The 26675-nt window shown below is 55.9% G+C and overlaps 4 protein-coding genes across 7 annotated transcripts; 1 reads left to right on the top strand and 3 right to left on the bottom strand.

Moving 5' to 3' along the window:
• Nucleotides 1-604: 604 nt before the first annotated feature.
• On the top strand, nucleotides 605-1544 carry LOC131397853 (cytochrome P450 2C25-like). The gene has a single exon (XM_058530961.1). The coding sequence runs from the start codon at nucleotides 657-659 to the stop codon at nucleotides 1032-1034; it is 378 nt and encodes a 125-aa protein (XP_058386944.1). The 5' UTR covers nucleotides 605-656; the 3' UTR covers nucleotides 1035-1544.
• A 74-nt stretch (nucleotides 1545-1618) lies between these two features.
• Nucleotides 1619-9726, bottom strand: EGLN2 (egl-9 family hypoxia inducible factor 2). Its single transcript, XM_058529364.1, has 5 exons — nucleotides 8882-9726; nucleotides 3411-3530; nucleotides 2845-2981; nucleotides 2558-2625; nucleotides 1619-2278 (listed from the first exon to the last, which is right to left on the bottom strand). Exons 1-5 carry the CDS (start codon nucleotides 9716-9718, stop codon nucleotides 2223-2225), a joined length of 1218 nt encoding a protein of 405 aa, XP_058385347.1. The 5' UTR covers nucleotides 9719-9726; the 3' UTR covers nucleotides 1619-2222.
• Nucleotides 9727-9871: 145 nt separating this feature from the next.
• Nucleotides 9872-21918, bottom strand: RAB4B (RAB4B, member RAS oncogene family). Of its 3 annotated transcripts, XR_009216693.1 has the most exons (9): nucleotides 21752-21918; nucleotides 20485-20565; nucleotides 20093-20207; nucleotides 18566-18628; nucleotides 18331-18485; nucleotides 17129-17224; nucleotides 16909-17039; nucleotides 16008-16081; nucleotides 12584-12967 (listed from the first exon to the last, which is right to left on the bottom strand). XR_009216693.1 is itself a non-coding variant. In XM_058529374.1 (8 exons), the coding sequence occupies exons 1-7, from the start codon at nucleotides 21765-21767 to the stop codon at nucleotides 16924-16926; spliced, it is 642 nt and encodes a 213-aa protein (XP_058385357.1). In that variant the 5' UTR covers nucleotides 21768-21918; the 3' UTR covers nucleotides 9872-9954; nucleotides 16909-16923. The 3 variants fall into 3 exon arrangements, 2 of the variants coding, with proteins under 2 accessions (XP_058385357.1, XP_058385356.1); XM_058529374.1 differs by lacking the exons at nucleotides 12584-12967; nucleotides 16008-16081 and adding an exon at nucleotides 9872-9954; XM_058529373.1 differs by lacking the exon at nucleotides 16008-16081 and having other exon boundaries at nucleotides 21752-21917.
• Nucleotides 21919-22117: 199 nt separating this feature from the next.
• On the bottom strand, nucleotides 22118-26655 carry MIA (MIA SH3 domain containing). Of its 2 annotated transcripts, none has more exons than XM_058529370.1 (4): nucleotides 23877-26655; nucleotides 23627-23790; nucleotides 23081-23191; nucleotides 22118-22759 (listed from the first exon to the last, which is right to left on the bottom strand). In XM_058529370.1, the coding sequence occupies exons 1-4, from the start codon at nucleotides 24262-24264 to the stop codon at nucleotides 22736-22738; spliced, it is 687 nt and encodes a 228-aa protein (XP_058385353.1). In that variant the 5' UTR covers nucleotides 24265-26655; the 3' UTR covers nucleotides 22118-22735. The 2 variants fall into 2 exon arrangements, with proteins under 2 accessions (XP_058385353.1, XP_058385354.1); XM_058529371.1 differs by having other exon boundaries at nucleotides 22121-22759; nucleotides 23657-23790.
• Nucleotides 26656-26675: the final 20 nt, after the last annotated feature.

Genomic DNA, 26675 nt, shown 5'->3' with positions numbered 1-26675 from the left:
GGGCTAGCCCAATCTCTCGTGTGCCCGACCTATGCCAAACCCCGAGTACATAGACTTAACCTACACTGGATCATTAGAATGGGGCAGTCTTCGAATCTTGGAATGTTAGAGCTCGAGAACTTATAACATCAAAGTCCTGGTCCAGTCTCCCCGTAGGGAAACTAGTGGTCTCGTTCAAGGTCCTATTGAGATCCTGTCCCCCCAGATGTACAACATTTCCCCCTGCCTCCTGGACTGGCTCCCGGGCCCGCACCACCGAATCTTCGAAACTTCGCGGAGCTTCGGGTCTTCATTTCTAAGCAAATCCAGCGGCACCGGCAGACGCGGCAGCCCGGGGAGGCCCGCGATTTCATCGATTGCTTCCTGGATCAGATGGATAAAGTACAGGCCCCTGCTGCCCTAAAGTCCATCCATGCCACCCACCAGCAGGCGCCTGGCACGCGGCAGCGCCCGTCTTCTCTGCCCACAGGAACAGAAGGACCCGGAGAGCCATTTTCAGGAGGAGACGTTGGTGATGACGACGCACGACCTTTTCTTTGGCGGCACCGAGACCACGAGCATCACTCTACGCTGTGGGCTCCTCATTCTGCTCAAGTACCCAGAGGTGGCAGGTCTGCGAGCTGGAGAGCCAGGGATGAGGGGGCTAGGGTTTGGAGATGCTTGGGGGCCAGGGCATACGCAGCTCACAGCCTCCGCTGGCCCCAGCCAAGGTGCAGGCCGAGCTAGACGCCGTGGTGGGTCGGATGCGCGCCCCATGCCTGGAGGACCGTGGGCACCTGCCCTACACGAATGCGGTGCTGCATGAGATCCAGCACTTCATCACTGTGCTGCCACTGGGGATGTCGCGTGCCGTCACCTGCGATACCCACCTGCATGGCCAGTTCCTGCCCAAGGTGCCCACCGAGCCTGGGGATTCTGCATGGGCACCGGGAAGTGCCTATGAACCGAGATCTGCAGGCGTGAGCGTGCGCGGCGCGCTGATTGACTCATGTAGCCCTGGGAGCAAGAAGGCCTGTCTTCCCACTGGCTTTTAAATGTGTCTTGGATGGCTGAAAGGTAGTCGCTTGCCAAGTCCACAGGTAACCCTTGTGTATCCCCCCAGGGCACCTCCGTGATTCCTCTGCTAGTGTCTGCACACCGGGACCCCACCCAATTCACGGACCCAGACTGCTTCAACCCAGCCAACTTCTTGAACAACAAGGGCAAGTTCCAGAGCAATGACGCTTTCATGCCCTTTGCCTCAGGTCCGAGTCAGGCAGGGAGGGGACCAGCCTGGACAGGCCCTGGGGCACATGGGGTTCTCATCCCACATCCTTGTGTCCCCAGGAAAGCGAAATGTGCCCGGGTGCAGGCCTGGCCAGATCAGAGATCTTCCTCTTCCTCACTACCATCCTGCAGCAGTTCCGCCTGCTCCCTGTGGGGAGCCCCACTGGCCTCACCCCACAGCACACTAGCCTGGGCAACATCCCCCCACCGGTCTTCCAGCTCCGCCTGGTGGCCCGCTGACGTCAAGTGAGCCACAAGGAGGACTCTCAGACCTCCTTAACCACTTTGGTCAATAAAGGCGCTGAAGTGCAGGTGAAGAGGCCCCCTTACTGAGAGGGAGCGGAATCAGATGTGTGCAGCTCTGAGGTAAACTTTATTTCTTTCTTGGCTGACAGGACTTTCACCCTCATGCTCCTCCCAGCACCTTTTATCCTGCCCAAGCAGCAGCAGCCTAGTCCAAAAGGTGCCACGGCCGAAGGGGTTGGGGAGTCACTTCACATTCCAGGCTGGAGGAGTGGGGGGCTTGGGGATACTCCCCCCGCAAACCTTTGCCAGCAAGAGGCCATGACTCACCCCAACCCCAAATCCTACAGCCTAGTGGGAGGTGGCGATGCCTCCTTCCAGCTCTCCACACCTGAGAGGGGCACAACCAGACAGGGCAGCACACAGGCCCCAGCTCCAGTAATGGGAGCCCCCAACACTGGCCCCTGCCCAGGTCACCACCCCAGCCCACATCACAGGGCAGCAGAGGTCTCTCCTCCTCCTCAGTCGTCAGTGACGGACAGAATCCTCCACACCAGGCAGGACAGAGGCAAAGTTGGAAGCAGCAGCGGAGGCAGGGAAGGAGCAGGCACCGAGACCAGAGGGCTGCTGGCCCGCTGGCCTGGCTGCACAGGGCCCGGGGCTCTGTCGAAGTCAGGGCAAGCTGTCTGTCCATGCAGCTCTGGGGCTGGCCACTAGGTGGGCGTAGTTGGCTGTGATACAGGTACTTGGACACCTTTCTGTCCTGATGCTGGGGATGAGAGGGGGACAGGAGAGAGTGAGTCATCAAGGAAGGGACAAAGAGGCCAAGGAAAACCTGGGAAGATTGGGGAGAGGACCAGAAGAGATGGGGCTCCTGCTGGAGACACCAGGAAAGACGGCTGTCTAGGGAAGGTGGGCAAAGATGAGGAAAAATGAGTGGAGGATTTAGTAAGAGACTGATGAGGTAGATGAGGTGGCTTGAGTCTTAGTGAGGTACATGGACTAGGAAGGACGTGAGGGTGGGGGACGCTGTTCTGGGAGCACGTACCTAGCTGATACTTGTCTTTGGCTGCTGCTCGCTCCTTGGCATCAAAATACCAGACAGTGATGGCGTACCTGGGGACCAGAGCATCCCGGGAGGGCAGTTAGAGACCACTCTTCTTCATTCCAGCCACTGTATCCATAGTGACATTCGAGTCCACCCTCTGAGCCTCGTCCTGTTCCCACCCAGGCCCCCTCTGAGCACTTCATCTCTCCGTAGTCACTCCGGGGGTCTGACAAGACTTTGTTGGCACGGAGGGGGGTCCTCGGGCACATCCCAAGTATGGATCATACCTGGTGGCATAGGCTGGTTTCACCTCATGGGGGTTCCGCCGGTCAGACCAGAAAATGAGCAGGCGGTCAAAGAGTGGCTCGATGTTGGCTACCACGGGCCGGCCCTCAGGGAAGATCTGCAGCAGGCCGCCATGCACCTGAGGGCAGGCCAGAGGATGAGACAGGAGGCTGGCTGGTCCTGCCTGGAGCCTCCACCTTGTACTGCCTGCCCCCCGAGAGCCCACCAGGGGGCATAGGAGGTGCACACATCACACCCTCCCACCACTCAGGCTCTTAAGATGCAAAACAGCCCAGAGTCCACATCACCATGGAGACGGGCAGGAAGCTACTAAAGAAGACATAAAATGGAGGGGGACGGGGAAGCGCTGGATAGACAGCACCATTCCCCGAAGCTGCCACCAGTCAGCTGGAGAGGAGGTGCCATTTCCCAGGAAAAGCCTGCTGCAGACTGCACCGCCCCGCTGTGGGTTGAAAGGAGGAAGGGGAGAAGGCTAGAAGCTGAGCTGGGAGTGGGAAATGAAGTGGAGGGAGGCCTCCCCACCCCCACCCGCACCCCTAACCCCTACCTTGATGTCCCAGTTCTGATTCAGGTAATAGATACAGGTGATGCAGCGCCCATCGCCATGGGGATTGTCAACGTGCCTCACGTACCCCAGCCCGTTGCCTGGGTAACACGCCACCATGGCCTGGCAGAGAGGGATGGAGGTGGGTTTACTGGGGTAGGCAGGGACATTGCCTGCTTTCTCACCCCTCCCTGCCTCTCATCTCTCCTGACTCAAGTGCCCTGGGCTCCAAGGGCTCCAGCCCCCAGCCTTCTTCTCCTTTTTCAGCCAAGCCCCCATCCACCAGAAACCTCAGCTCCTGCACCTCAATAGCCCACTCCCCGCAACACACATGCCCAGAGCCTGGCACCCAGATGGGCCTCAATTTTTGAGGATTTGATTTTTTCAAGATAACTCGATCCCACCTCAGACATTTCAGTAGAATAAGACCAATTTAAACGTTTTCTGGTGTGTGGGGATGTGGCCTCACAGCCTACACCAGGGGTTCTGCCCTGGCTGCAGAGTGGAAGCCCCTGGGACACTGACGCCCAGGACCACCTCAGACATTCTGACATACTTAGTCTGCGGTGGAGCCTAGAATGTTTAAAGGTTCCCCCTGGTAATTCTAATGTGCAGCAATGCTGAGAACCACTGCCCTTGACTACCGCAATTCTCCACTAAATAAATTCTCTGTCTCCTATGCATCTGAACAGGTGCTAAACCCTAGAGTGTGACTAGAACCTGAGATCTAATCCCAACTCCAAGGACACCCTGCTGGGCAGCCCTGGACAGTCCCATCCCCTGCCCGGGGCTTCAACTGCCTCATCTGTAAAATGGGGCTAATAAACACCTGCTCTGTTTACAGCAGTAGCATTAGCCCCTCTGAGAACATAACTTGGAGGTTCCTGACCCCTACAAATCTAACAGGACTCATTCCCGGTCTTGGCTTCTGTGGTCACAGGGTTCTTGCCTCCTCTCCCCGACGGCGGTCCTTGCCCTGGGCAGCCCTGCCCACGTTGAGGCCTGGGCCTAACCACTCCGGGCCTGTTTCTCATCAGGGAGCCGAGGGAAAGGTGGATGTGGTACAAGGGAAAGGGCCCAGGCATTCCTGCAGACTGGACTCCTGGGGTCAAGTCTCAGTCCTACCAGGGCAGGCGGGCAACTTAACTGCCCTGTCTCAGGTCCCCACCCATGAAATGGAGCTGACAGGTACTGCACAGATGTTGTGGGAATCGAACAAGATATAAACGTCTGGGGGCCGACCCCATGGCTTAGCAGTTAAGTGCGCGCACTCCGCTACTGGTGGCCCAGGTTCGGATCCCGGGCGCGCACCGACGCACCGCTTCTCCGGCCATGCTGAGGCAGTGTCCCACGTACAGCAACTAGAAGGATGTGCAACTATGACATACAGCTATCTACTGGGGCTTTGGGGGAAAAAAGGAGGAGGATTGGCAATAGATGTTAGCTCAGAGCGGGTCTTCCTCAGCAAAAAAAAAAGGAGGATTGGCATGGATGTTAGCTCAGGGCTGATCTTCCTCACAAAAAAAAAAAGAAGAAAGAAAAAGAAAAGAAAGATATAAATGTCCGGAAAAGCAACCAGCACGGTGCCTGCCACAAGATGGAGAGCCAAGCACAGGCTGGCATAAAAAAAAAGGTCCCTGTCCTCCCCTGTGCCCAAAGCCACTAGGACGACTGGACGAGGCAAAGAGGGGAGCACTGGCGCGAAGACCCTCCAGCTCCTGCCCAGCTGGGAACCATCTGTCTTGACCCCCTGACCCACACTGATGCCAAGCCAGACTCTGCTGGCTGCTGCTCCCCACTAACGCTCAGCTACACCTGCGGCCCACAACCCGGCAAGACAGCCCTGAGATAAACATTCACGATCAAAAAGATCGGTGTCTGCTGCCACACTGGAGGCTCGCCAGGCACTCCATGGCAGGCCAGTTGACTCAATCCCTCAGCCTCCTCCCAACACCTTATTCCCAGGGCTCACCCCTGTGGGGACGGTACACTGCTCTGCACTAAACATGTGCACCTGACCTTCACAGCACCTGCCCTGGAGAAGGGAGGCCAGGAGGGCTGCCACTGGGTAAGGCCACCCAGCAGCAGAGAGCCATGCTCCTCTCTGGCAGCACCAGGGCAACATCCCACACCCCCAATTCAGAAGCAGAACCTTCTCTACACTGCTCACTCCCTGCAGATGGGTCAGCCTCTGAGGAACCGCCTCAGTGGGAGAAAAGAACCTGGCTGTGGCTGGGCGGGGCGCGGCTGGAATCAGAGTCCTGGACTAGGGACAGGCAAGCCCTCCCCACTTGGAATCCAAGCAGAGATTCTAGTTCTGCACAAGGATGGGGTAGGGAAAGGGGTCCAGTGCTGCAACCTCATCCCCACAATCTAACCCCACACAGCAGCCAGAGACCCTCTTCTCCAGCTCTCCATTGCTCAAATCCCTCAAGTTCCCCATGGCATCCTGAGAAAATACAAATTCCCAACCACAGCCTTCAAGGCCACCAACCTCATCTACTATCCCTCCCCATCACTCTGCTCCAGCCTTGAGGGCCTCCTGACTGTTCTCCAACCAAGCCAAGCTCATCCCCAAGCCTCTGCACCTGCCTGGAACACTGTTCCCCTGGTCATCCTTGTTATTCATGTCCCAGGTCAAGGGGCACATTGAGTACTCTAGCTGAAGGCACTTGGGCTGATTTTCCACTCCACCTCCTCAATGGGAAATCAGCACAGGTACTTGTTTACCTGGTACTGGCCCTACAGGCAGCCCCATGCAAGCCCCTGGGGCCAGGCCTGTCTCCCTAGTGCCCAGGAGGTGGCTGCTGACTGAAAGCACTCCTCTGGGTCTCAGGGCCTCCGTTCTGTCCTGCCCTGTGCACCCTCACATGGGGTGTCCCACCGTGCAGGCAGTGACACCCATGGAATGGGACTCGTCCATGAAGGCTGGGCACAGAAACAGGCCCTGTAAGGCCCCATCCTTCCCCCTACATACACAAACCTTGAGAGGGGAGCATCTTCTGGCCCCAGAGAAGCACCTACTTCCTGCCCCGACATGGGAAAGGGACAACAAGCAAGTGACATGGAAACTTGCTCCTCACCCTCCCATCTCAAGGAAAGGGCAGCTGGGATCAGAACCAGGCGACTAAAGAGTTAAAGGCTATTGGTGACAACGGCCAAGAGCCCCATCTCTCTCACACTCATACACACACACCCACACACCAAGTCAAGCAACTCAGCCAATGACAGCAAGCCCCACCCCCAAATTCCTCTTAAAGGGGCAAACCAAGCCTGCCAGACCCGCCCTGGGGTCCCCTATGGTAGACCTTGACACCAGTGGGAGTCAACTCTCTCCCATCTGCAGGTCAACCGAGCAGAGGGATTAGGGAGAGGAGGGAAGACAGAACACAGGAGCTCCACTCAAGAACAGAGGCAGGTTGTGGTCGACCCTAGCCACACTGGTGATCCGTGCCCCCACCACCACTGCGGCCACTCACCTCAACATCCTACAGTCTTACTCAAGACCCTGGGGAGGGAGCCCAGATGGTGCTCTATGAAGGCGCGGAAGACTGGAGTTGCGTCTCACTGGGGCAGGGGAGGGTCTGTGAGGAACTCCAGTGATTGGGTTGGCTCCTCCTCACCCTTCTCAGTCCAGCCCAGCTTGTTCTTACCTCCCAGGACAATAGGGGTCACCCAGGGCTAAAAAATTCCCAACACTCCCCCCATCCTAGCCAGGGCCCTGTCCCCAATCACATCCAAGGCACCAAAGGGGAAAAGATCTGCTCCCTCTACCCTGCACTCCCCTCCTAAAATGGTCACAGCCTAGCTGGGGACTTCACCTGGTTTTCCCAGCCTGTGGAGGAGCAGCCTGAGACTCAAAAGACGTGGCCTGCCCTGGGCCTCCCAGCTCTTGTAGTCTCCCCCCCAGCCTCCCTCCTGCGGGGACTGGTGGCCCTGGGGTGAAGGTGCTCAGCACCCTTTGGCTATGGAGACTCCCACTGATCTCTCCAGGAGCAAAGCCCAGGGAGGGGCCACCTCTGGCTCTCCAGCTATCAAGTGACAGGAGGGAGAGAGAAGTAGGCCAAGTTGTAGCTGAGGTGGGGAGGACACTGGCCTCGTCCCTGGGGGAGCCCTGGTCCTGAGCAAGCTCCAGCGGGAGAGGGAAGCTGCACGGAGGCAGAACCCAAGATGGAATCTGAGGGACGAGGGAGGGGCCTTTAGAAGCACAGCCTCATGCCCACAGGGCAGATGGCAGCCGGTGCCATCAGCCAGGCATCACTGGTGTTGTACAGTGGGCACTCCCTGTAGGGCCTTGTCCAAATGACACCAAGCCTTGGACTCAGGACCAGGAACCTCAGACACCTCCATGAAGAGAATTATCATGTCAGCAGATGGGAAAAGCCCTATGGACTATTGTCTTATGCAGGGCTCCTGGCCCCAGGTTCTGGAGTGGGCAGCTGGAGGCCCAGGAGGCCCTGACAACTATCCCTAAACTCCAATCAAATGAGCATTTTTCTTAAGAAAGGATCTGTGGTTTGGGGCAGATTCTCAAAAACGCCCAAGTTCCAAAAAGATTAATTACTACTACTACTCTAAAGCAAAAAAAAGGGACCAAGAAAAGACATAAAGGCAGAGGGTTAAGGGAACAGACCAGAGCTGGACAGGGATGAAGTGATGGGCAGACAGGACAGAAAGGATGGAGGATAGAGACTAGGACAGGGAGGGAGGGGGAAGATGGGGACAGGACCTCCACCTGGGCCAGCACACAGCCACCCAGTGCCTCCCCCAGGAAGCTGTCCTTGACGCAGGTGTCACAGTATAGCATACGGGGCACAATGTAGTCCAGCGCCAGGCACGGCAGGCAGCGCCTCCTCCCTCAGCCTGGCACTGGCCTCACCACTACCACCCTCCCCCACGCGTCTCCTGGTTCTCCTGTCTGGGAGACACAATGGACAGACCAGAGACAGATGGCGGACAGGATGGACTAGACAGACAGGCCAGAAGACAGGGACAGATGGAAGGACAGGTGAACAAAGAAGGATGAAGACAGGGACAGATAGACAGGTGCAAACCGCCAGAGGGAAGCAGAAACATGTGCCTGTCTACATGGACCATTCTTGGTCTGGGGCCCATGAACTGACATCAGGGGGCTGTGAACCCCACCACGGCCTATGCACGGGTGTGGGGCTATGAATGTTGGCACCTCTCCTCAGGTGCTTCAAGAGGATCCTTGGCAAAGAACCACTGTGGCCAAAGGTCAAACCCCTGGTTTCCAGGTGCACAACCTCAGGCCCACAGGGAGAAGGCACAGACCACCCCCCATCCCCAAAGTGAGCGGGAGCCCAAAGTGAACTCCAACGCTCCTCCCCTGGAGCTGCCTAAACCGTTTTGTGACCCCAGAAGCCTGTCTCCAAGCCCACTGGCGCTCAGAGCGCTAGGCATCCAACACACGAGTGCGGGCAGCCCCTCCACCCCAGGCCCCGCAGCCTCACCTTGGTGCGCCCGTTGATGACGTAGCCGCCCAGCCGCCCGGCGCAGTGCCGGATGACGGCGTCCACGTGGGCCATGAGGGCGCCGATGCTGCGGCAGCCCGGCTCGTGGCCTTCCACCCACGCGATCTGGTCCCCGCGGATGCTGCGTGGCGGTATAGCCCGCTGGCTCACTAGCTGCCCGTCACGCAGGCGCCCGCCCCGCTTCAGGGCCTCCACCTCGGCCAGCACGCGGCCGCCCAGCGCCGCCCCCAGGAAGCTGTCCTTGACGCAGATGCCGTAGTACCGCATGCAGGGCACAATATAGTCCAGGGCCAGGCGCTCGGGCGCGGTGGGCAGCACCTCCTCCCTCAGCCCGGCGCTGGCCTCGCCACCGCCACTGCTGCAGCCCACGCCACCCTCCCCCTCGCCCTCCGCCTCCTGATTCTCCTGCCTGGCCCAGGGCCGCTTGCTGGGCGCAGCGGCATCCCCACCATCCTCTGCCCGTTTCCGTTTGGGGGCCTCAGGTCGGGCGCCCTGGGCCGCCAGTCTTGGGCACCCCTTGGTGACCAGTGCTGCAGCGCCCTCACTCTGCAGCGGCCGCAGCTCGCCGCCATCCTGCCCGCCAAAGCCCTCCCGCAGAGGGCTGGCTGTGGTGGAAGTGGCTGTGGCTCTGGGGGTCCCACTCCCCGCCGAGGCCTCACCAGGCACTCCGGGACAGTGGTAGGAGGGTAGCAAGGGACAGGGCAGGTAACCCTCCACCCCCATCCTGGCCGGGCCAGGCTCCAAGGGCTCTGACACAGAATCCAGCAACTGAGAGAGAGCCTGATTCAGGGGCTGCGGCTGGCACGGGATGTCCATGGCAGCAGCGTCTTCATCCCCCGGGCATGGAGGGCACGGCCCGGGCCCATGGTGCCACCCTCCTCCGCCTCCTCCTCCTCCACTTGATGCAGCCGGGGACCCGGGCAGCTGGGCCTGGCGTGGGGCAGAGTGAGGCAGGGCAGGCAGCAAAGACTCTTCTCGTGCCCTGGGGGTGCTCGCTGGTCCCCAAGTCCTCTGCTGTCCCTAGGGCCTTGGGAAGGGACCCGTCAGGGTGGCTGGTGGGAGAGAAAGAAAAAGAGAAGTGAGACGAGCTAGAAGCAGGCCAGCTAGGGGAAGGAGTGAGGGATTTAGGGACAGTAGAAAGAAGACTGACTTGGCCTCAGAGACCCCCAAAACCTAAGCCAAGTGGTGTAGAAGACTCTGGGAATTTGGAGGGGGAGAAATCACTGACAGACAAGAGGCAGCGAGGGGGGCCGCTGGAGGATGAGGCTGGGTAGATAACCCAAAGCCAGAGGACGGCAGTGGAGACTGTGGGAGAGAGCATCCTCAGTCAGACAGAAAACAGGAGAGAGAGAGGGGCCCGCAGTAGAACAGAAATGGTGGAGGAGTGGGGAGGAGGAGAGTTGGAAACAAATAGACAGGGGGGATCTGCCTGGGGGTTCCAGAGAGACACAGAAGGAATGTGGGAGGTCCGCAGACGGAGGAAGCTGGGGAGTCCAGAGACAAAGAGAACCGGGAGCCCAGAGACAGAAAAACAGACCGGAGAGAAGCTGGGAGGGAGGGCCTGAGCCAGCCGGACACAACAGGGTGGAGGGGTCGACCTGAGCCCAACGGGAGGAAGCCTGTTGGGGGCTGACACACACCCAGGCGGAAGGGAGGTCCTAAGACAGACAGACAGACGGAAGGAGCCGCGGGAGGAGGGTTTACAGCGACAGAGGGAAGGGCGGAGGAGGGTTCACGCACTTCGGGGACACGACGAAGGAAACAAGTGCCCCCCTCCCAACCCCCTTCGGTGCGGGCCCGGAGGCCCCTCGGGCGCAGCAGGCGACGGAGGCAGGGCCGAGGGACCGCCCGGCCCCCCTGCCCGCTCCCCTCCCCCAGCCCGGCGCGCGCTCCCCGCTCCCACCCCAACCCCCCAAACGGCCCGCACTCAGCGAGCCGGCGCGCGCTCCTCCCCCACGCCCCTCCCTCCCCTCCCCAGGGTCGCCACGGCGCGCCCCCACGCCCCGCCGAGGTCGCGCCGGCACCCCTGCTCGAAAGCCTTCTCCTCCCCGCTCCCTCCCCTGCCCGCGCTCCCCTCACCGAGCCTTTTCCTTCGGCCCCGGCGCCGCCGTTTGTGCCAGCCGCCCAGCGCCGCACAGCGCGCCATACCCCGCCCCCACCGGCCGTGACGCCCCGCCCCCGCCTCCGCCTCGCCCGGTGGGCACGTGACTGCGCCCGGACGGAGGGACGGCGCGTGCGCAGGCGCGAGCCGCGCGGGGCGGGGCGAGGAAGTCCAGAAGACCCCCCCCCCCCGGAGAAAGGGGAAGTGGGTCTGTCGCCGGTGCGAGGGTTATTTGCATCCTTCGCTCCGCCTCTTCTGCGCGAGAGAGGAAAGCGGTTGGGAGAGGCTGGATGAGGGAGGGGGAGGGTCTGCGCGTATTATGCCAAACACGCAGGAAGGGTATGCAAAGGCTAGCTACAGGGGCAAGCCCACCCCCTCAGCGCCGAGAACGCGACGGAATAATAAGAGCCGGGTCGAGGAGTGGCGTGCAAATCATGGTTGTCATTTATATGGACAGTTCCGCCCTCTCACAGCCCAAGAATAGAGATATTGAGAAATGTCTGCGTAGTTGGGAAATGTATGTAAATTCACACGTCTGTAAGTAATTTACATAAGGACTTTTTATAACGGAGGAAAGAAAGTGCAGAACGTCCTTGAGCGAGAGGAGAGCGGATTACAGGGGATGTGCAAATGTACCATGACCCGCTCCGCCCTGCTCCCTCGGGCCAATTGGGGCAGTCGGAATAAAGCAACCTAGGAAAGCTACGCGGAGAAGATATTTGCACGACTGCCTCTTGTCTGTACGAACATTTTGGGCACCAGGCCTAGGGGGACTATGCAGATGAGGTTATTTAAATGCCCCGCCCCCTCCGCCCATGCCCAGGGGGCGCAGGGGCTCAGGCCTCCGGAGGGGTTGGGTTAAGGCCGACTTCAGGGTGGCAGAGCAATTGGGAGTGTCCGGAGGAGGCTGCACCTGTCCCTGGCAGGGCACGTGCAGGTGTCAGCGGTTCACCTGGACACAACGCAATAAGACACTGGTCTCCAGTATGCACCAGTCAGGGTTGCACAAAGGCCCACATGGTGCTCAGGCGCACACATAGTCAACACAGGTGTATCAGAGGAGCCAAATTCACACCAAAACACAGCCCTCAGGGGCACACAGGCACAGTAACACACGCAGTAGTCAGACACTGCCTCACACTTTCAGGCATGAGACAGACACAGGTATCTCCCACCAGGCACAACCCCCAGCTCACCCACAGGCCGGAACTCTCATTCCCTTGCCTTTGTGTCCCAACACCACCAGCCTCACGGACACAATCACTGAGGACACAGAGTAGTCACAAGCAACAGTGTCACACAAGCAGCACACATTCTTACAGACCTCATCACACACACCACAAGCACAAGGACATCAGTGTTACATATGTGGGCCTCCAGCACGCATTGTCACAAAATGTGCATGCAGTGACAAACTCCCTCCACAACAGACACCCGAGTCATGGAGTCACGGTGTACCCCCACACTCTGACCAAATCAAAAACATGGCCCCCAAACACCATGACACACGAGTCTTCCATCAGGGACCTCTTCTGTCCCCCCCTCCCTCCCCGCCACCCCAAAATGATGGCGGCCAAGACACAGGTGTAAACAATGCTTTATGGGGGAGGGGTGGGGACGGGACAGGTCTCCAGGTAATAAATAACATGTACTCGCAACGCCAGGACCAGGCAGGGAGCTGGGGCCAAATGGCCTTGGTCTCAGGCTTTGGGAACTCTTCGAGTATGGTTAGGGGTTCAGGGGGGACAAGGGTTAGCCAAGACAGATGAAGCAGCAGCAGGTATGGATTCCTCCTTCCCCTGTGGCTCAGTCTTGCCCCTCAGCCAGGCCCCACCAGGCCAGGGAAGGGGGTCAGGTGGCGGGGCAGCTTCTCTGGGGCCAGAGCAGGTGAGGGGCTTGGCCTCCTGGGGCCTGGATCAGGGCCCCAGCCGGAAGGGCAGGGCTGGTCCTGGAGAACAGGTGAGCTGAAAAAAAAGTGTGTGGTGAACTGGAGGGATCCTGGCTCTGTCCAGCTGGTGTCTCTGTCTCATTTCTGGGTGTCCTCCTGCCCTCCTATCTGTATCTGTCTGTCCATACCTTTCTCTTTCTCCCAAAGTTTCTACATCATCTGTCTGTCTGATTTTCTATTTATCTGCAGGTAATTTTGGACTCTCCCTGAGGGTGCCAGCCCTGGTGGTCTAGTGGTTAAGATTCGGTGCTCTCGCCACCACGGCCCAGGATCGTTTCCCAGTTAGGGAACCACACCACCCATCTGTCTGTCTGTTGGTTGTCATACTGTGGTGGCTGCATGTTTCTGTGATGCTGAAAGCCTTGCCACCACTATTTTTTTTTTTTTTTTTTTTGGTGAGGAAGACTAGCCCTGAGCTAACATCTGCCAATCTTCCTTTCTGCTGAGGAAGATTGGCTTTGGGCTAACATCCGTGCCCATCTTCCTCTACTTTATATGGGATGCCAGCACAGCATGGCTTGACAAATGGTGCCTAGGTCCACGCCCAGGATCCAAACCCACGAACCCCAGGCCACTGAAGCAGAGTGTGCGAACTATGCCACCAGGCCAGCCCCTGCCAACGCTATTTCAAATACCAGCAGGGTCACCCATAGTGGACAGGTATCAGCGGAGCTTCCAGACCAAGACAGACTAGGAAGAAGGACCTGGCCACCCACTTCCAAAAAAATTGGCCATGAACAGCAGCGGAGCATTGTCTGATATAGCGCCAGAAGGTGAGAGGATGGCACAAAAAGACCGGGCAGGGTTCCGCTCTGCTGTCCACAGGGGCGCTAGGAGTCGCAATCAACTCTATGGCACTACAACTCTGAGGGTACTTGCATCTCCCTGTTTCTTTGCCTCAGAGAGCTGTCTCCTTGAGTCTACAGAGGGGCATCTTAATGTCTAAATTTCATATCTCTGTGATGTATCTAAATTTGGTATCTCTGTGTCCCTCTACGTTCCTGGATTGCCCTGGCTATAGATCTCATCCCAGTGTTTTACAAACTGGGGAGACTCATTTGGTTACTGGTTCTTGATTTGGCTGCAGACAGCATTACCTGGGAGCTTCCAGAAATCCAGAAACCACTTCAGAATCTCTGGGGTGAGGCCTTGGCATCAGTAGCTTTTAAAGCTCTCCAGAAGTTTCCAGTGTGCAGCCCTGCATTAGTGGGCTGGGAAATCAGTTTGGTGGGCCTTGACCAATTTTGTATTGAAACAGAATAGAAAATATCAGAGTGCATCATATGTAATAAGAAGATTGGTCCATAGAGACAGAAAGCAAATTGGTGGGTGCCAGAGGCTGGGGGGAATGGGGAGTGACTGCTTAGTGGGTATGGGATTTCCTTCTGCGGTGATGAAAATATTTTGGAACTAGACAGAGGCAGTGGTTGCACAACTTGTGAATGTACTAAACACCACTAAATTGTACACTTTAAAATGGTTAGGAGCCGGCCCGGTGGCATAGTGGTTAAGTTCACGTGTTCTGCTTCGGTGACCTGGGGTTCGCCAGTTCGGATCCTGAGCTCGGACTTACCGCTCATCAAGCCATGCTGAGGCGGCATCCCACATAGAAGAACTAGAAGGACCTACAACTAGGATGTACAACATGTACTGGAGAAAAAAAAAGAAAAAGAGGAAGACTGGCAACAGATGTTAGCTCAGGGCCAATCTTCCTCAAAAAAATACAAGCCTTAAAAAAAATAAACAAAAAAATTAAAAAGTAAAATGGTTAAATTTACATTACGTGTATTTCACCTCAATTTTTTTAAAAAAAGAACATTAATACTAGGAAAATGTGTGTTTCAGTTTTCCGTGTGTGTGACTATATTAGATCAATGTATAAAATACATATTCTCCTGCAGATTGCAGTCAACAAAGTTTGAAAAAAGCACTGTCTTATGACATTTGATTCACTGAGGCAAACTCTGAAACAGACCCTACACTAAGTCCTGATGTGAACAGTACACACTCACCCAGTTCTACACAGCCCAGAGCCTTTACAATGGGTAATAAGAAGAAAAATAATCAACAGCCCTCGTTCATCGAGTCTTTACTAAGTGTCTGGCCCTGTTCTAAGCACTTTACATGAATTAACTTAATTAATCTTCTCAACACCCACCTGAGGTAGGTTACTATTATTAGCCCCATTTGACAGATGAGGAAACCAAGGCCCAGAGAGGTTTAATAATTTGCCCAGAGTCACGCAGATACGAAGAGACAGAGCCGGAGTTTAACGCAGGCAGCCTGGCTCTGGAGTCTGTGATATGGCACCTCCTGCCCTTCTCAGATGGGGAAGATGAATGCCACACAGATAATAATGACCAAGTGTGCAGAGCTGAATGCTTTAAAAAGGAAGGGGCAGTTGTGAGACCACCCAGCTAGAGGGAGTGACCCCAGCTGGGAGGCCGATAAAGGTTTCCTGCTGCAGGAAGAGTCATCTGAGCAGAGACCAGATGACAAGTGGGAGTTGGCGTAAGAAAGGAGGTGGGAGGATGGGTGCGCCGGGGACACAGCAGACTCCAAGGCCTGGAAGGAAGAAAGAGCTGCCTAAAGCACACCCCCTTGACTCCTCTCTCTCAAATTCCATATCCATTCCATCGGGAAATCACATTGGCTCTGCCTTCAAAGGATAGTCAAAGTCTAACCACTTTCCCCGTGGCCGCCCTAAAGTTGCCAATGGCTGGGAGGGAGGGTGGACAGGAAGCGCAGAGGGGAGAATTGGGAAGATATACACCCACCCCGCAGAGGGGTGGGGAGGGGTGTGAGTTGAGGCAGGGGAGGCTGGCAGGGGGTCCAACTCCAGGCTGAGGAGCCTCAGCTGTGTCCCATGGACCCTGGGAGCCATGGATGGTTTTAAAAAGGGGAAGGACAGGATCAGATCTGTGCTTTCGAAAGACATGCTGGCTACATCAAGAGGGGACAAGACTGGAAACAAAGACCAGGGCGGACATAAACCACTTCTCAGTTCCTCCTCTGCCCACCCCCGCCCCCCGGTCCTGTCCACCATCATCTCTCACCTTGACTTTGCAGTGGCCTCCTCACTGGCCTCCTGCCCCCCACAGTCTCTCCTCTACATGCAGTCAGAGGGACCCTGTGAACATCTGAGTCAGATCCTGTCCCTCCTCCGCTTAGAGTGCTCCTATGGCTCCCATCCCACCCAAGGTATAAGCTGGAGGCCTCCCCGTGGCCCACAAGGCCCTAACTGATCTGCTTCCCCTGACCCGTGACATCTCCTGCTCACCTCCCCGCCCAATACACACACACCACACACACACTGCACTCCAGCCATGCTGGCCTCCTTGGACTTCCTCACCCAGGCCAGGCACAACCCTACCTCAGGGCCTTTGCACTGGCTGTTCTCTCTGCCTAGAATATTCTTCCCCCAGGGACCCACATGACCCCCTCCCTCACCTCCTTCAGGTCTTTGCCCAAGTATCACCTTCGCCGTGAGGCCTGTCCTCATCATCGTGTATAACATTCCACTCCTCCCCTTCCCCTCTCCTTGCCTGGCTTTATTTTTCTCCATAGCTCTTATCTTCCTAACTACTACAGCATTTACGTATGTATCTTGTTTACTGTCTGTCTCCCCCCAAAAGCATGTCAGCTCCACCAGGGCTGGGATTTTTGTCTGTGTCCCCGGTGCTTGAACAGGACCCAGCCCACAGTAGACACTCAATAAATATTTGATGAATTAGGAATGGGAGGGTCAGAGATCCAGGGCAGAGAGCTGGCAGTGGGATTCAAAGGAGCAGTGGGTTCCCTGCGGCCGGAAAGACGGCTCCTTTAACTCAAGTGTTTTTGCATCTTTCTTTCTTAATCTGTTTCTCGTCATCTCTCCTGTCCTGTGTCTCTGTCTCGCCTCCATACTCCCCCTTGCCAGGAGACCCCCCTGTAGTCCCCAAGTCCCCAGTATCCCACCTGGCTCCACAGGTCTCAGCAGCCACAGGGCTGAGGGGCCACGGCCTGGGCGCTCCGAGGCTGCCGCAGCTGGCGAAGGGAAGCGTCACCGTACTGAATGCCTGAGCCCATCCTCTCAGGGTCCAGCTCACCTAGGGAGGAGGGCAGAGGTTAGGACTGGTCCCTTGGAGACCCCTGGGCCCTGCCTTCCTCTCCCACTCTGGTCAGTCGGGGGCCTCACCTGAGTCGATCTTGTTCAGGATGGTGCGAGCACACTTCAGGAAAGCCTCTTCCACGTTCTCGCCAGTGAGAGCGCTGGTTTCCAGGAACATTAGCTCTGGGGGGCAGATGCTCGGAAGGTCAGGGCCTCGGTCGGTCCCCATCCTCCACTCCGACTCTGACCTGCTGCCTCTCATTCTGTTCCTCAAATGCCCCTCCTTTGCCCTCACCCCTTGCACGTGCTGTTCCCCTTCTATGAATGCCCCTCTCCCCAGGTACCCATAGCTCTTCCTTCAGAGCTCAGCCCCACATCTCCTCCTCCAGAAAGTTCTCCCTGACCTCCCAGGACGGGTCAGGTGCCTCCTTTGGGCTCAGCCCCGGTGCCTCCCCTACCCCAGCCCTGACCCCTCTGGGCAGTCACCATCTGGAAATGGGCCTGTCCCCCTCCCCCACCTACTGGACTGTGAGCCCATGAGAGCTGAGCCCAGGCTGTCTTTGTCACTGTGTCCCTAGCACCATCTAGCACAGGCCTAGGCCCACTACAGTCTACCCATCAGCCACGTGACATGGCCACACAGTAAGTAAGTAAGAGCGAGGGTTCAAACCCACATCTCTCTAATGGCAAAACCTCCTCTCGAGTTTGGAGATTACAAACTGGAGGAACATGGGAAGATCCTAAAGCCAGCAGATGTTTGGCCAACACGATGTCTTCAAATGAGATTATACTTGCATACCTTTTGACGTGGCTGTTGGTCTCGTCCATTCCCCTAATGCCAGTGCCTGCTAACCCAGGTCTACTCCATCCCGTTTCCCTTATTCACAAAGAGTGCCTGTCCCCTGGGCCATCGGAGTTTGCAGTCTCCACCTTACACCAATACCCCTCACTGCCTCCCCATGCTGGTGGAAACCTTAGCAGCCAACATTAATCAAGCACCTATTCTGTGTAGGAGGTGCTAAGGGCTTTCCATGGACCATCTCCCTTTAACCATCACGGATGATGTGAGGCAGAAACATTGTGATACCCACTTTCCAAATGAGGAAACTGAGGACCAGAGTGGTCACACAGCTCGTATGTGGCAGCACTCGAATTTGAACCGAGACCTCTAAATCTCCACATTCCCCCGCTGGGCACAGCCATAAAGAGCCGGGAGGCCCAGGGACCCAGTGGACTGTCCCCTCCTCCATGAGTCTGCCTCGCCTGCCAGCCCACGGCTCAGCCCTCACCGTTCTCCTGGGCAAAGCGGGAGGCCTCCAGGAAAGTGACCTCACGCTCCGGGTCCAGGTCCTTCTTGTTGCCACAGAGGATGACCACGATGTTGGGGCTGGCCAGCGTGCGGGCGTCCGTCAGCCAGGCAGCCAGCGAGTTGTAAGTCTCCCGGCTGTGGAGGAGGGAGAGAGGAGGGAGGCCTGGCAGGAGAGGGGCGGCCCCAGCCCCGCCCTGTCCCCTCCGCACACCCACCTGGTGATGTCGTACACCAGCAGGGCTCCAGCTGCCCCTCGGTAGTAACTCCGTGTCACCGACCTGTGGGGCCAGGGGGACCCAGTCACCCCTGAGGCTGGGGTCTGCCCCGAGACTGCCCCCCTCTGCGGAGAGAGACTGGTGGTTCGGAGGCCCCCCTTCACTGCTGGCCCATCCCCCAAAACCTGGCCATGGTCTGGTCTCGCTACAATTTCTCTGTCTCTGAGGCAGTCCCTCAGTCTCTATCTCACTTAGCTGCCTGTCAGAGTCTCTCCCTGTCTTTGATTCTCTCTGTGTCCCCATCTTCCCGTATCTCTTCATTGGTCTCCATCTTTGTCTGTCTCTCTTAGGAGTGTGTCTGTAATTCTCTATTGCTCTGGCTCTCTCTGGTTCCGGCTCTCTCATCCTCACCCTTGCTTTCCCATTCATTCATTCATTCATTCCTTCATTCATTCATCATTCTCTGTCATCTCCCCTTTGCCCGGTCCTGGCCAACTGCTATGCAATGACATCCACTTGGCCCTGTCTGGCTGTGTCTGGGGGAGGACCTCTTGTAGCCGACAGTCTGCATCTCCCTGTGTCACAGTGTGGGTCCCTCTGGAACTCATGCAATCATTCCACAAGCATGTACTGAGCACTTCCTGCAAACCCAGCCCACGCCGCACACCTGTCTCTCCTTTGCCCTCTGTCTCTCTCTGGGCTCCACGCACCTCACCCAGGAATTCACACAGGAATGTTAACTTAGCAGCTACTAAAGGCTGCCCAGGGAGCATACTGCTCTGTGAACTGGATTCCTTGTCTCTCTCTCCTGCTCTTGGTCTCTGTTTCCCAGACTCAGGGTTTCTATGTGTCTATTACCTTTTCTGCAGACATGTCCTGAAGACATACTGTGTGCTGAGCCCTGTGCATTTCTCTCTCTCCCCACAACACATCCATTTCTCCATCTCTCTGGTTATACCTGTCCCACTCTCCCCGTCTCTGTCTCTGCCTCAGGTTCTCTTGTGTCTCCTAATCTCCCTTATCTTTCTCTTCTTCTCAGTCTCTGTCTGTCTTTGTCTCTCCCTCTCTGAGTGTGTGTATCTCTTGCAAGCTTCCCTTTCTGTTTTAGTCATTCTCTCTCAATCTTTACCGTTCACCCCCACCCCCAAACATCTCTTTCTCCACAGGCTTCACCTCTCCCTGGGCACAAGTCTCCATCCCTCCAGCCAGATGGGTCTATCTATCATAGTCTCTCCAGGGTCATGTCGGTCCCTCCCTGCCTCTCTCACTCTTCATTGTGCTTCTTTCTCAATCTCTTTTCCTCTCACTGTCTGTGTCGTCCTCTCTCTAGGAATCTGTCTCTCTCAGGCTATATGAACCTGCTAATCACAGTGTCTCTCTCCCTCTGCCTTGCCTGCCCTCTCAATGTCTCCCTGCTCCTATTGTTTTATCTCCAAGTGACTCCGCACACCTCTCTCTCTCTCATTTTCTCTCATCTCTTCTCCCCTCCCTCCCCCTCTCTCTCTCTTGGGAGCCCAGCCCACCTACCGAAACCGCTCCTGGCCAGCTGTGTCCCAAATCTGTAGCTTCACAGTCTTCCCACCCACGTTGACCACCCGGGATCCAAACTCCACGCCGATCGTGTGGTTGGAGTCCTGTTTGACTGGGAGTGGGAGGGAGAGAAGAGGCAGAGCAGCGGCTCAGAGGATTCCCTGTTCTCCAAGGCCTCCTCAGCCCATACAAACCCATTCTCACTGCTCGGGTTACTGAGGCTCTAGGGGGACCTAGCAAAGAGCATATACCAAGGCAAGGAGCAGGCAGCCAGCACTGGAGTTGTACCTATGGCCAGCTCTGTCCCTGCCCACCCCACAATGGCCACTGTCCCACGCCATGCCCACACCCAGGGTTCAGTGCTCCCAGGACGATTCCCAGAAACTCACACTTATTCTCAATGAACTGATGAAGGAGACATGATTTGCCGGTGCCTGCACTGCCAATCACCAGGAATTTGAAGAGGAAGTCTGGGCAGATGGAGCCAAAATCAGGGAAACCCATTCGAAGAGAGAAATACAGGGAAAAAGAGAGAAAACAAAACCGTCACACTTACAGGGAGAGAAACAGACACAGGCAGAAACCGAGCAACGGTTAACAACAGTAACAGATCATTCTTATCTAGTGTTACCAGGTACCAGGCAGTTCTAAAGTTCTTTGCTTACATCAACAGCTCATTTAATCCTCAGGAAAACTCTACAAGGGGGCTACACTAATAATTATCCCCATTTTCCAGATGAGGAAACTGAGGCCAGAAAGGTTAACTGACTTGCTCAAGGTCCCCCAGCTAGGCAGAGCTGGGATTCGAACCCAGGTCAACTGGCTCCAGAATCCAAAGTCTTAGCTAATCACATGGCTAAAGCCTCTTGAAAGCCATTTTATCAAGGTCTGCAATCTAGCCCTTGCCCCTCACGACTTCACCTCCTACCACTCTCTGCCTCAGTCACTCCACTCCAGCCTCTGGCCTTCAGTCTATTCCCTGAAAATGACAACTGGTTCTCACTTGTTCCCTCTGCTTTTCTCTATTTGTTGAATGAATTCAGCTCCCTTTGACTCCTAAACCAGTGCTCTTTCTACTGCACCCCGTCGTCCCACCTCCTAACCACCCATCCTGCTTTTCCAATTCTCAGTCCCTCCTTCCTTCCCTCTGGCCAAGGCCCTGACCATATTCTCAAGCTTAAGCCCCACTCCTTGCCACTAGTCCCAGCCCCTAATTCAAGGAAACTCATCCCCAACCCCACTCCAGATCTCTCAAACCAGAGCAGTCCAGGGTCCAGAGCGTCCCTTCACGGTTCCCCCTAACCCATCAATCTCGACCCCTGCCAGTCATCCCCGCCCCATCCTCTCAGGCTCCGCCCAACATATTAAGGCCCACCCTTTCCCTCAAGGCCTACCCTGATCCACCGTGACTGGCTCCCTCAAATCCCGCCCCAGATCTATTTAAACCACACACCAGACCCTCAGGCTCCGGCTCCGCCCAAATCGATGAAGCTCAGCCTCAGACCCACTAAACCCCTCCCAGCATCCACTAGGCCCTGCCCCACAGTACCAGACCCCGCCCCCGGATATACAAAGCCCCGCCCCATTTCCACAGGCCGCATCCTCCCCCGGCCCGACCGCAGACCCCAGACCCCAGCTTCGGCCCACCACCCTCACCGTAGGTCTCGGCCATGACTCGGTCGCGGCCGCTGGGGGCCGCAATATGGCGCCGCGGCCGCGCCTGTTCCTCGGCTGGCAGCCGCTCCACTCCGGCTGCAGCCCCGGCTCCTTCCTACTCCCGGGGCCCGGCGCCGCCACTTCCGCCTCCAACCCCCTCCGCCGCGACCCGCTAGGGCTGCGGGATACCGGGCCACGCTTCCCGAGGGCAGGGATTGGCGGACTCGGCGGCCGGGGGGCGGAGCGAAAGGCGCGGATTGGCGGCGTGAGAGGGGACGAGCCGAGAGGGGCGGGACCAAGGCGAGCGATTGGCGGAGGGAGTGGGAAGGGGCGGCGCACAGGATGCTCCGCCGAGCACAGGAACGGATTTGCTCGGGAGTCGGGGGGCAGAGTCAGACTCCAGATTGGGTAGGAGCGAACATCGGGCGGGGATACGGAGGCAAAGAAGGGGGTACGGGCAGGATTGATAGAAAGAGCCTGGAAGACGAGCGGATCTTGAGCTGGCGAACGCGATTTCTGACCTCAAAGGCAAGAAGGATGAAAATTGGGGGTATACACGCAAATTAACCTCCCACCTCCCTTTGCAGATAATCTGCCAAGAAAACCTCTGCTCTGCGACTTATGTCTTCCTCATGGTCCGATTGGCTCATTCCCAATAGTTCAACTCCCTCCCATTGGTCTAGAGAGGGCACTACCATCCCCCAATTGGGCTGTTTTCTCATTTGCTTGTGTGTGATACTTAAGCTAAGGAGCCCACCTCCAGTACCCAGAGCAGCAAAGAGCTTTTAGTCAGTGGAACTCTGCCTAGCAACCACTGACGCGATCACAGTGAGTCGGTTGATTGGCTAGATTTAGGAACCTGGGGAAACATTTCCTTTATATTTCCCCACCACAAAGACCACAGAGACCAGCAGTTTGCATTTGCCTGATGTATTTGCATAAAGCCGGGCAGGACAAAACAGCAGGGATGGCGGTAGGCTGAGCTCACTGGCAGTAGAAATCCCATTTCTGAAAAAGAGAAAGGGGAAACGGTGGGGAGAAAACCAGCATCACACCACAAAGGATCTAGTGGTTTTAGTGGCGCAGGCGCCGGGTTCGGCCACACAAGTGCTATGCAAATTAGCCCAGAGCCCTCTAATCTTTGCACCTCTCAGCTGCACCGGGACTTAGAAATCACTCCCCATTTTACAGATAAGAAAACTGAGGCAGGGAATTTGTCCCAGCGCATACAGCTAGGCTGCCCGGGAGCCAAAGGGAGAGGTATCTTTGCCCATCATCACAACCCAAGGGTCCTCCCTCCAGATTCCTGCCCGCCCCCAAGACACTCACATCTGTCTTCACATCGATTTTTCCAGGTTTCAGTATCGACTCCTCGCGTACAATGCTACTGGGGAAATAGCCCAGGCGAGCAGCCAGGTCTCCATAGTAATCTCCCTGAACCTGGAAAAGAGGAGTTATAGGGCCGGGTCTGGGAAGGTGGCAAGCTCGTTCCTGCTGAAGACCTTTGCACTATCTCTTCTCTCTGATCTCCACATGGCTGGCTCCATCCTTATCATTTGGATCTCAGTTTAAAGGCCCTCCCTGACCACCTGATGTAAAGTAGTCATCTAGTCTCTCTGTATTAATTCTCAAAGCAGCACGTATCTGCTGATATTTTTGAGGACGTGTCTCCTTCCATTAGAATGAAAGGGATCATTCGCTGTTGTATCTTCAGTGTCTAGAACAGAACTTGGCACCATAGTAGGTACCCCACAATTGCTAAACAAAGTGCAATTAAAGATCACAATAGCCCCCAAAACTCTCTATTTCAGTTCACTCCCTCAAATTTTCCCTTCAGGTGGAAAATTAGGGTGCACTCCCACCCCAGCCCCATACCCTTTTCTCTTCTGTTCTCCCAAGACTCACACTGCCTCCCCAGAAGAGCCGCCCTCGGCCCTTCAGCTTGGAGTAGACATACACGACTTGGCCCCTGTGTATAGTCAGGAAACGGCAGTCAGGGGCCACGTAGTCCTGAAGGGCCACGGCCATGGAGATAGGGTCTGGGGAAGGAATAGAAGGGAATGACGGCACCCTCCACACAGGACAGCAACCCAAGTCCCCAATCCCCGTAGCCCCCAACTCTTACGGCTGCATTCCTCATCGGCACACAGCTTCCGATCAGCCAGCCTGGGCATGGGGCCTCCAACACTAGGCCCTGGGAACTCAGACAGCAAGATGATGACACCGAGGAACACCAGGGACCAAGCCATTGTGGATTCTGAGCAAGACTGACCAAGGGGGAATGGGGTCTCCAATTTCCTCCTGCCCTCCTTCTCTCCAGCAGTACAAGGAAACCTGTGTTCTCTGTCTTGTCCCCGCCCTACACCAGTCCCAAATTTCGCCCACACCACCTGGAGGCTGCTACCCAGCCAGAACCATTTCAAGGACAGGGTGAGGGCTGCCTGCCCAAGGAAATGCCCAGTAGGCCCAAAGGAGCCCAGGCCACTCCAAGTGCCGGCCACCCCCTCAACCATCAGGCAGGCCCAGATAGGCAGGTTGAGATATCCAATTCCACCTTCTCCTGAGTCAGCCTGGGTACCTGGGCCCCTCTGCTCTCCCCTCCAGGGACAGAACCAGAGGAGCCAGTATGGAAAACCACCTTGGAATTTCCTGTGCTGAGGGGCAGGAGAACAAGGCAGCCCTTTGATTGCCAGGAACAGCCCCAGCTTTCAAGTACTGAGAGATTACATGGTGGGCCCGAGGCTACAGCGATGCCCTACCAAGATCACTATTTATCCTCACAAGCCACTTCCTGACCCGGTGACCTGGGCTAAGCCATTTCTCCTCTCAGAGCCTCACCTGTAAAACAGGGATAATAAGAGCTAATAGTTATTTATAGAGCATTCACCATGTATACTTTTAATCTTATTAACTCAAATGGATACTCTGCATCACCCCAAGAGGGGCTATCATAACCCCAATTTACATGGACATGGAAGCATAGAGCCTTAAGGAACTTGTCGAAGGTTAGAGCCAGGAAGTGAGGGGCTAGATCTGGCTCCAGGACCAGACCCACCACCACTGAGCTTGGAGTTCAGGGGTCCAAGGTCAGAATGAGAAAGTGCAGGAGGATCTGAACTCAAGTCTCACCTCTAAAACCAGAATTCAGATAGAGAGCCCTGTGTTGAGATCATTCTGAGCATCCACTTCTTTCTCCAGGCATTCTCTCCCCTCTGGGACGGCAAGTGCCAACTTTTTTTAGGGAGGGAAGAGGATGGACACACACAGGCTTGGGGTGGGGAAGACTTTATCAGGGGCAAAGACTGGGCCTAAGCCATCTCGACATACCCAACACCCAGCCAGCATCAAGTACAAGAGTGTACAACAGCTCTACTCAAATGTCACCTCCTCAGAGGGACTTTCCTTGATCCCCCCAGCCACTGTTCCCGGGCCCTACCACATTGCTCCATTAAGTCAGTTGTTTGTATCAGAACAGTTTTTGACATTAGCTTGTCTATTTTATTCACCACTGCCTATCCTACACCAAGAACAGTATTTAGCACATAACAGGTACTCGGCAAGTATCGCTGAATTTATTGAGTGCTTGCTAAGTGCCTGGCAGTGGGGGTGCGTGTTGCAGGGAGTGACGAGTACAAATACCACAGTGTGAACACGGAGAGATTTCTCTTTACCGAGCTAGAAAATGAAGCTCAGGATGGGGGCATCAATTGCCCGTGGGGAACAGCTAAGGAGTCCCCGAGGAAGAAAGCAGAAACCAGGATCTGCTGACCACAGCACCCGTGGTTGTCTCTGTGGGGGTGAGATGTTTCCACTTGTCGTCTGCAGTAACACTGTGCCTTTTTGTGAGGACAGCAATCCCTCTCCTCTCAGTCTTTCAGATCCTACAGGGAGAAGGTGTGCATTTGGTGCCAGAAGTCTCCATCACTTCAAACACTGATGTTCCTCTTTAATGGAGAAAGCAGAGCAGGAGCAGGCCTGGGCTTAGAGCCTTGGCAGGAAAAAATATCCCGAGAGAATAACACTATGTCTTACTGTATTTATTTTTATGGTTAATTTTCTACTTCTGGCAAACGATCTCCTTTTCCCATCTATTTGGTATGAGAAAGGGTCTTAAGCAACATTTTGTTTTTGAGTCAATTTAAAATTTTCCAGGTCGAGTGTAGGACAGACCACTAAGGGAGGTCCCCCATTCGATCTCCCCTTCTTATCCATAGCTTCAGCTGAGTACGTGACTGTCTAGCCAGAAGCGACATTTCCTAGACTCTCCCAAAGCTAGGGCACAGAGGGGAGCTTGGTTCAGCCACTCACCCGAGCTCCTGGCTGGGGGCTGGCCAGCAAGGGAGATCAGCCATGTTTGCAGAGTGGCCACACTCCTTGTCCCAGCGTCTGGTCAGTAGTTTCCCAGGTGTGAGCAGGTCAGTTTGGGCTCTGCTGTTCGAGTAGTGGCATCTTCCTGAACTCTAGACTGCAGCTCAATCAGGGGCTGCAGACTTCAACTCAAGTGTCTCAAACCCAGACTGCCATGCCTACTATCCTTCCAATGATTTCATGAGCACCCAATTCCCTTCCCTTTCTTCTCGACATCCCTGGAGTGGTTTCTGTGGGACTCTTCCTACGACAGAAGGCACTTCTGTGAAGAAAAACCTCTTCCTTAACACTATCGCATTAGAAAATTACCAGCATAAACATATACATCTACAAAGTGAATGGTGTGCCATTAAAGGTGGCATCCCTGTGCAGTACAGAACCTGCCCAACTGTACATGGCAATCTGGGTTTCAATTTCCTGCCCTGAATGCTGATTCAGACAAAAGAGAAATCTGCCAAAGTAGTAAAGGGGACCTAACCTTGGACAATATTACTACATTTCTGTGTTTTCCCAAGTTTGCAATCCACAACATGCTGAGAGGTCCAAATACCCAGAA

This window comes from Diceros bicornis, chromosome 34 (genome assembly GCF_020826845.1).
Source record: "Diceros bicornis minor isolate mBicDic1 chromosome 34, mDicBic1.mat.cur, whole genome shotgun sequence".
NCBI lineage: Eukaryota > Metazoa > Chordata > Mammalia > Perissodactyla > Rhinocerotidae > Diceros > Diceros bicornis.
Note: the sequence above shows the minus strand (reverse complement) of the source record. Positions and strands in the feature narration are given on the sequence as shown.

Bases quoted from the DNA above. Each gene is read 5' to 3' on its own strand.
- LOC131397853 (XM_058530961.1), top strand. From the start codon at position 657: ATGCTTGGGGGCCAGGGCATACGCAGCTCACAGCCTCCGCTGGCCCCA.
- EGLN2 (XM_058529364.1), bottom strand. From the start codon at position 9,718: ATGGACATCCCGTGCCAGCCGCAGCCCCTGAATCAGGCTCTCTCTCAG. The intron at 2,982-3,410 runs GTAGGGGTTAGG...GCCTGCCCTCAG, and splicing joins ATCAGAACTGGGACATCAAG to GTGCATGGCGGCCTGCTGCA. The intron at 2,279-2,557 runs GTACGTGCTCCC...TCTCATCCCCAG, and splicing joins CAAAGACAAGTATCAGCTAG to CATCAGGACAGAAAGGTGTC.
- RAB4B (XM_058529374.1), bottom strand. The intron at 18,629-20,092 runs GTAGGTGGGCTG...CTGGCCCCACAG, and splicing joins GCTGGCCAGGAGCGGTTTCG to GTCGGTGACACGGAGTTACT. The intron at 18,486-18,565 runs GTGGGTGTGCGG...CCTCCTCCACAG, and splicing joins CTGGTGTACGACATCACCAG to CCGGGAGACTTACAACTCGC.
- MIA (XM_058529370.1), bottom strand. From the start codon at position 24,264: ATGGTTGAGGGGGTGGCCGGCACTTGGAGTGGCCTGGGCTCCTTTGGG. The intron at 23,192-23,626 runs GTATGGGGCTGG...CCTCTTTTCCAG, and splicing joins GGAGAACAGAAGAGAAAAGG to GTTCAGGGAGATTACTATGG. The intron at 22,760-23,080 runs GTGAGTGTCTTG...TCTCTTTTTCAG, and splicing joins AAATCGATGTGAAGACAGAT to AAATGGGATTTCTACTGCCA.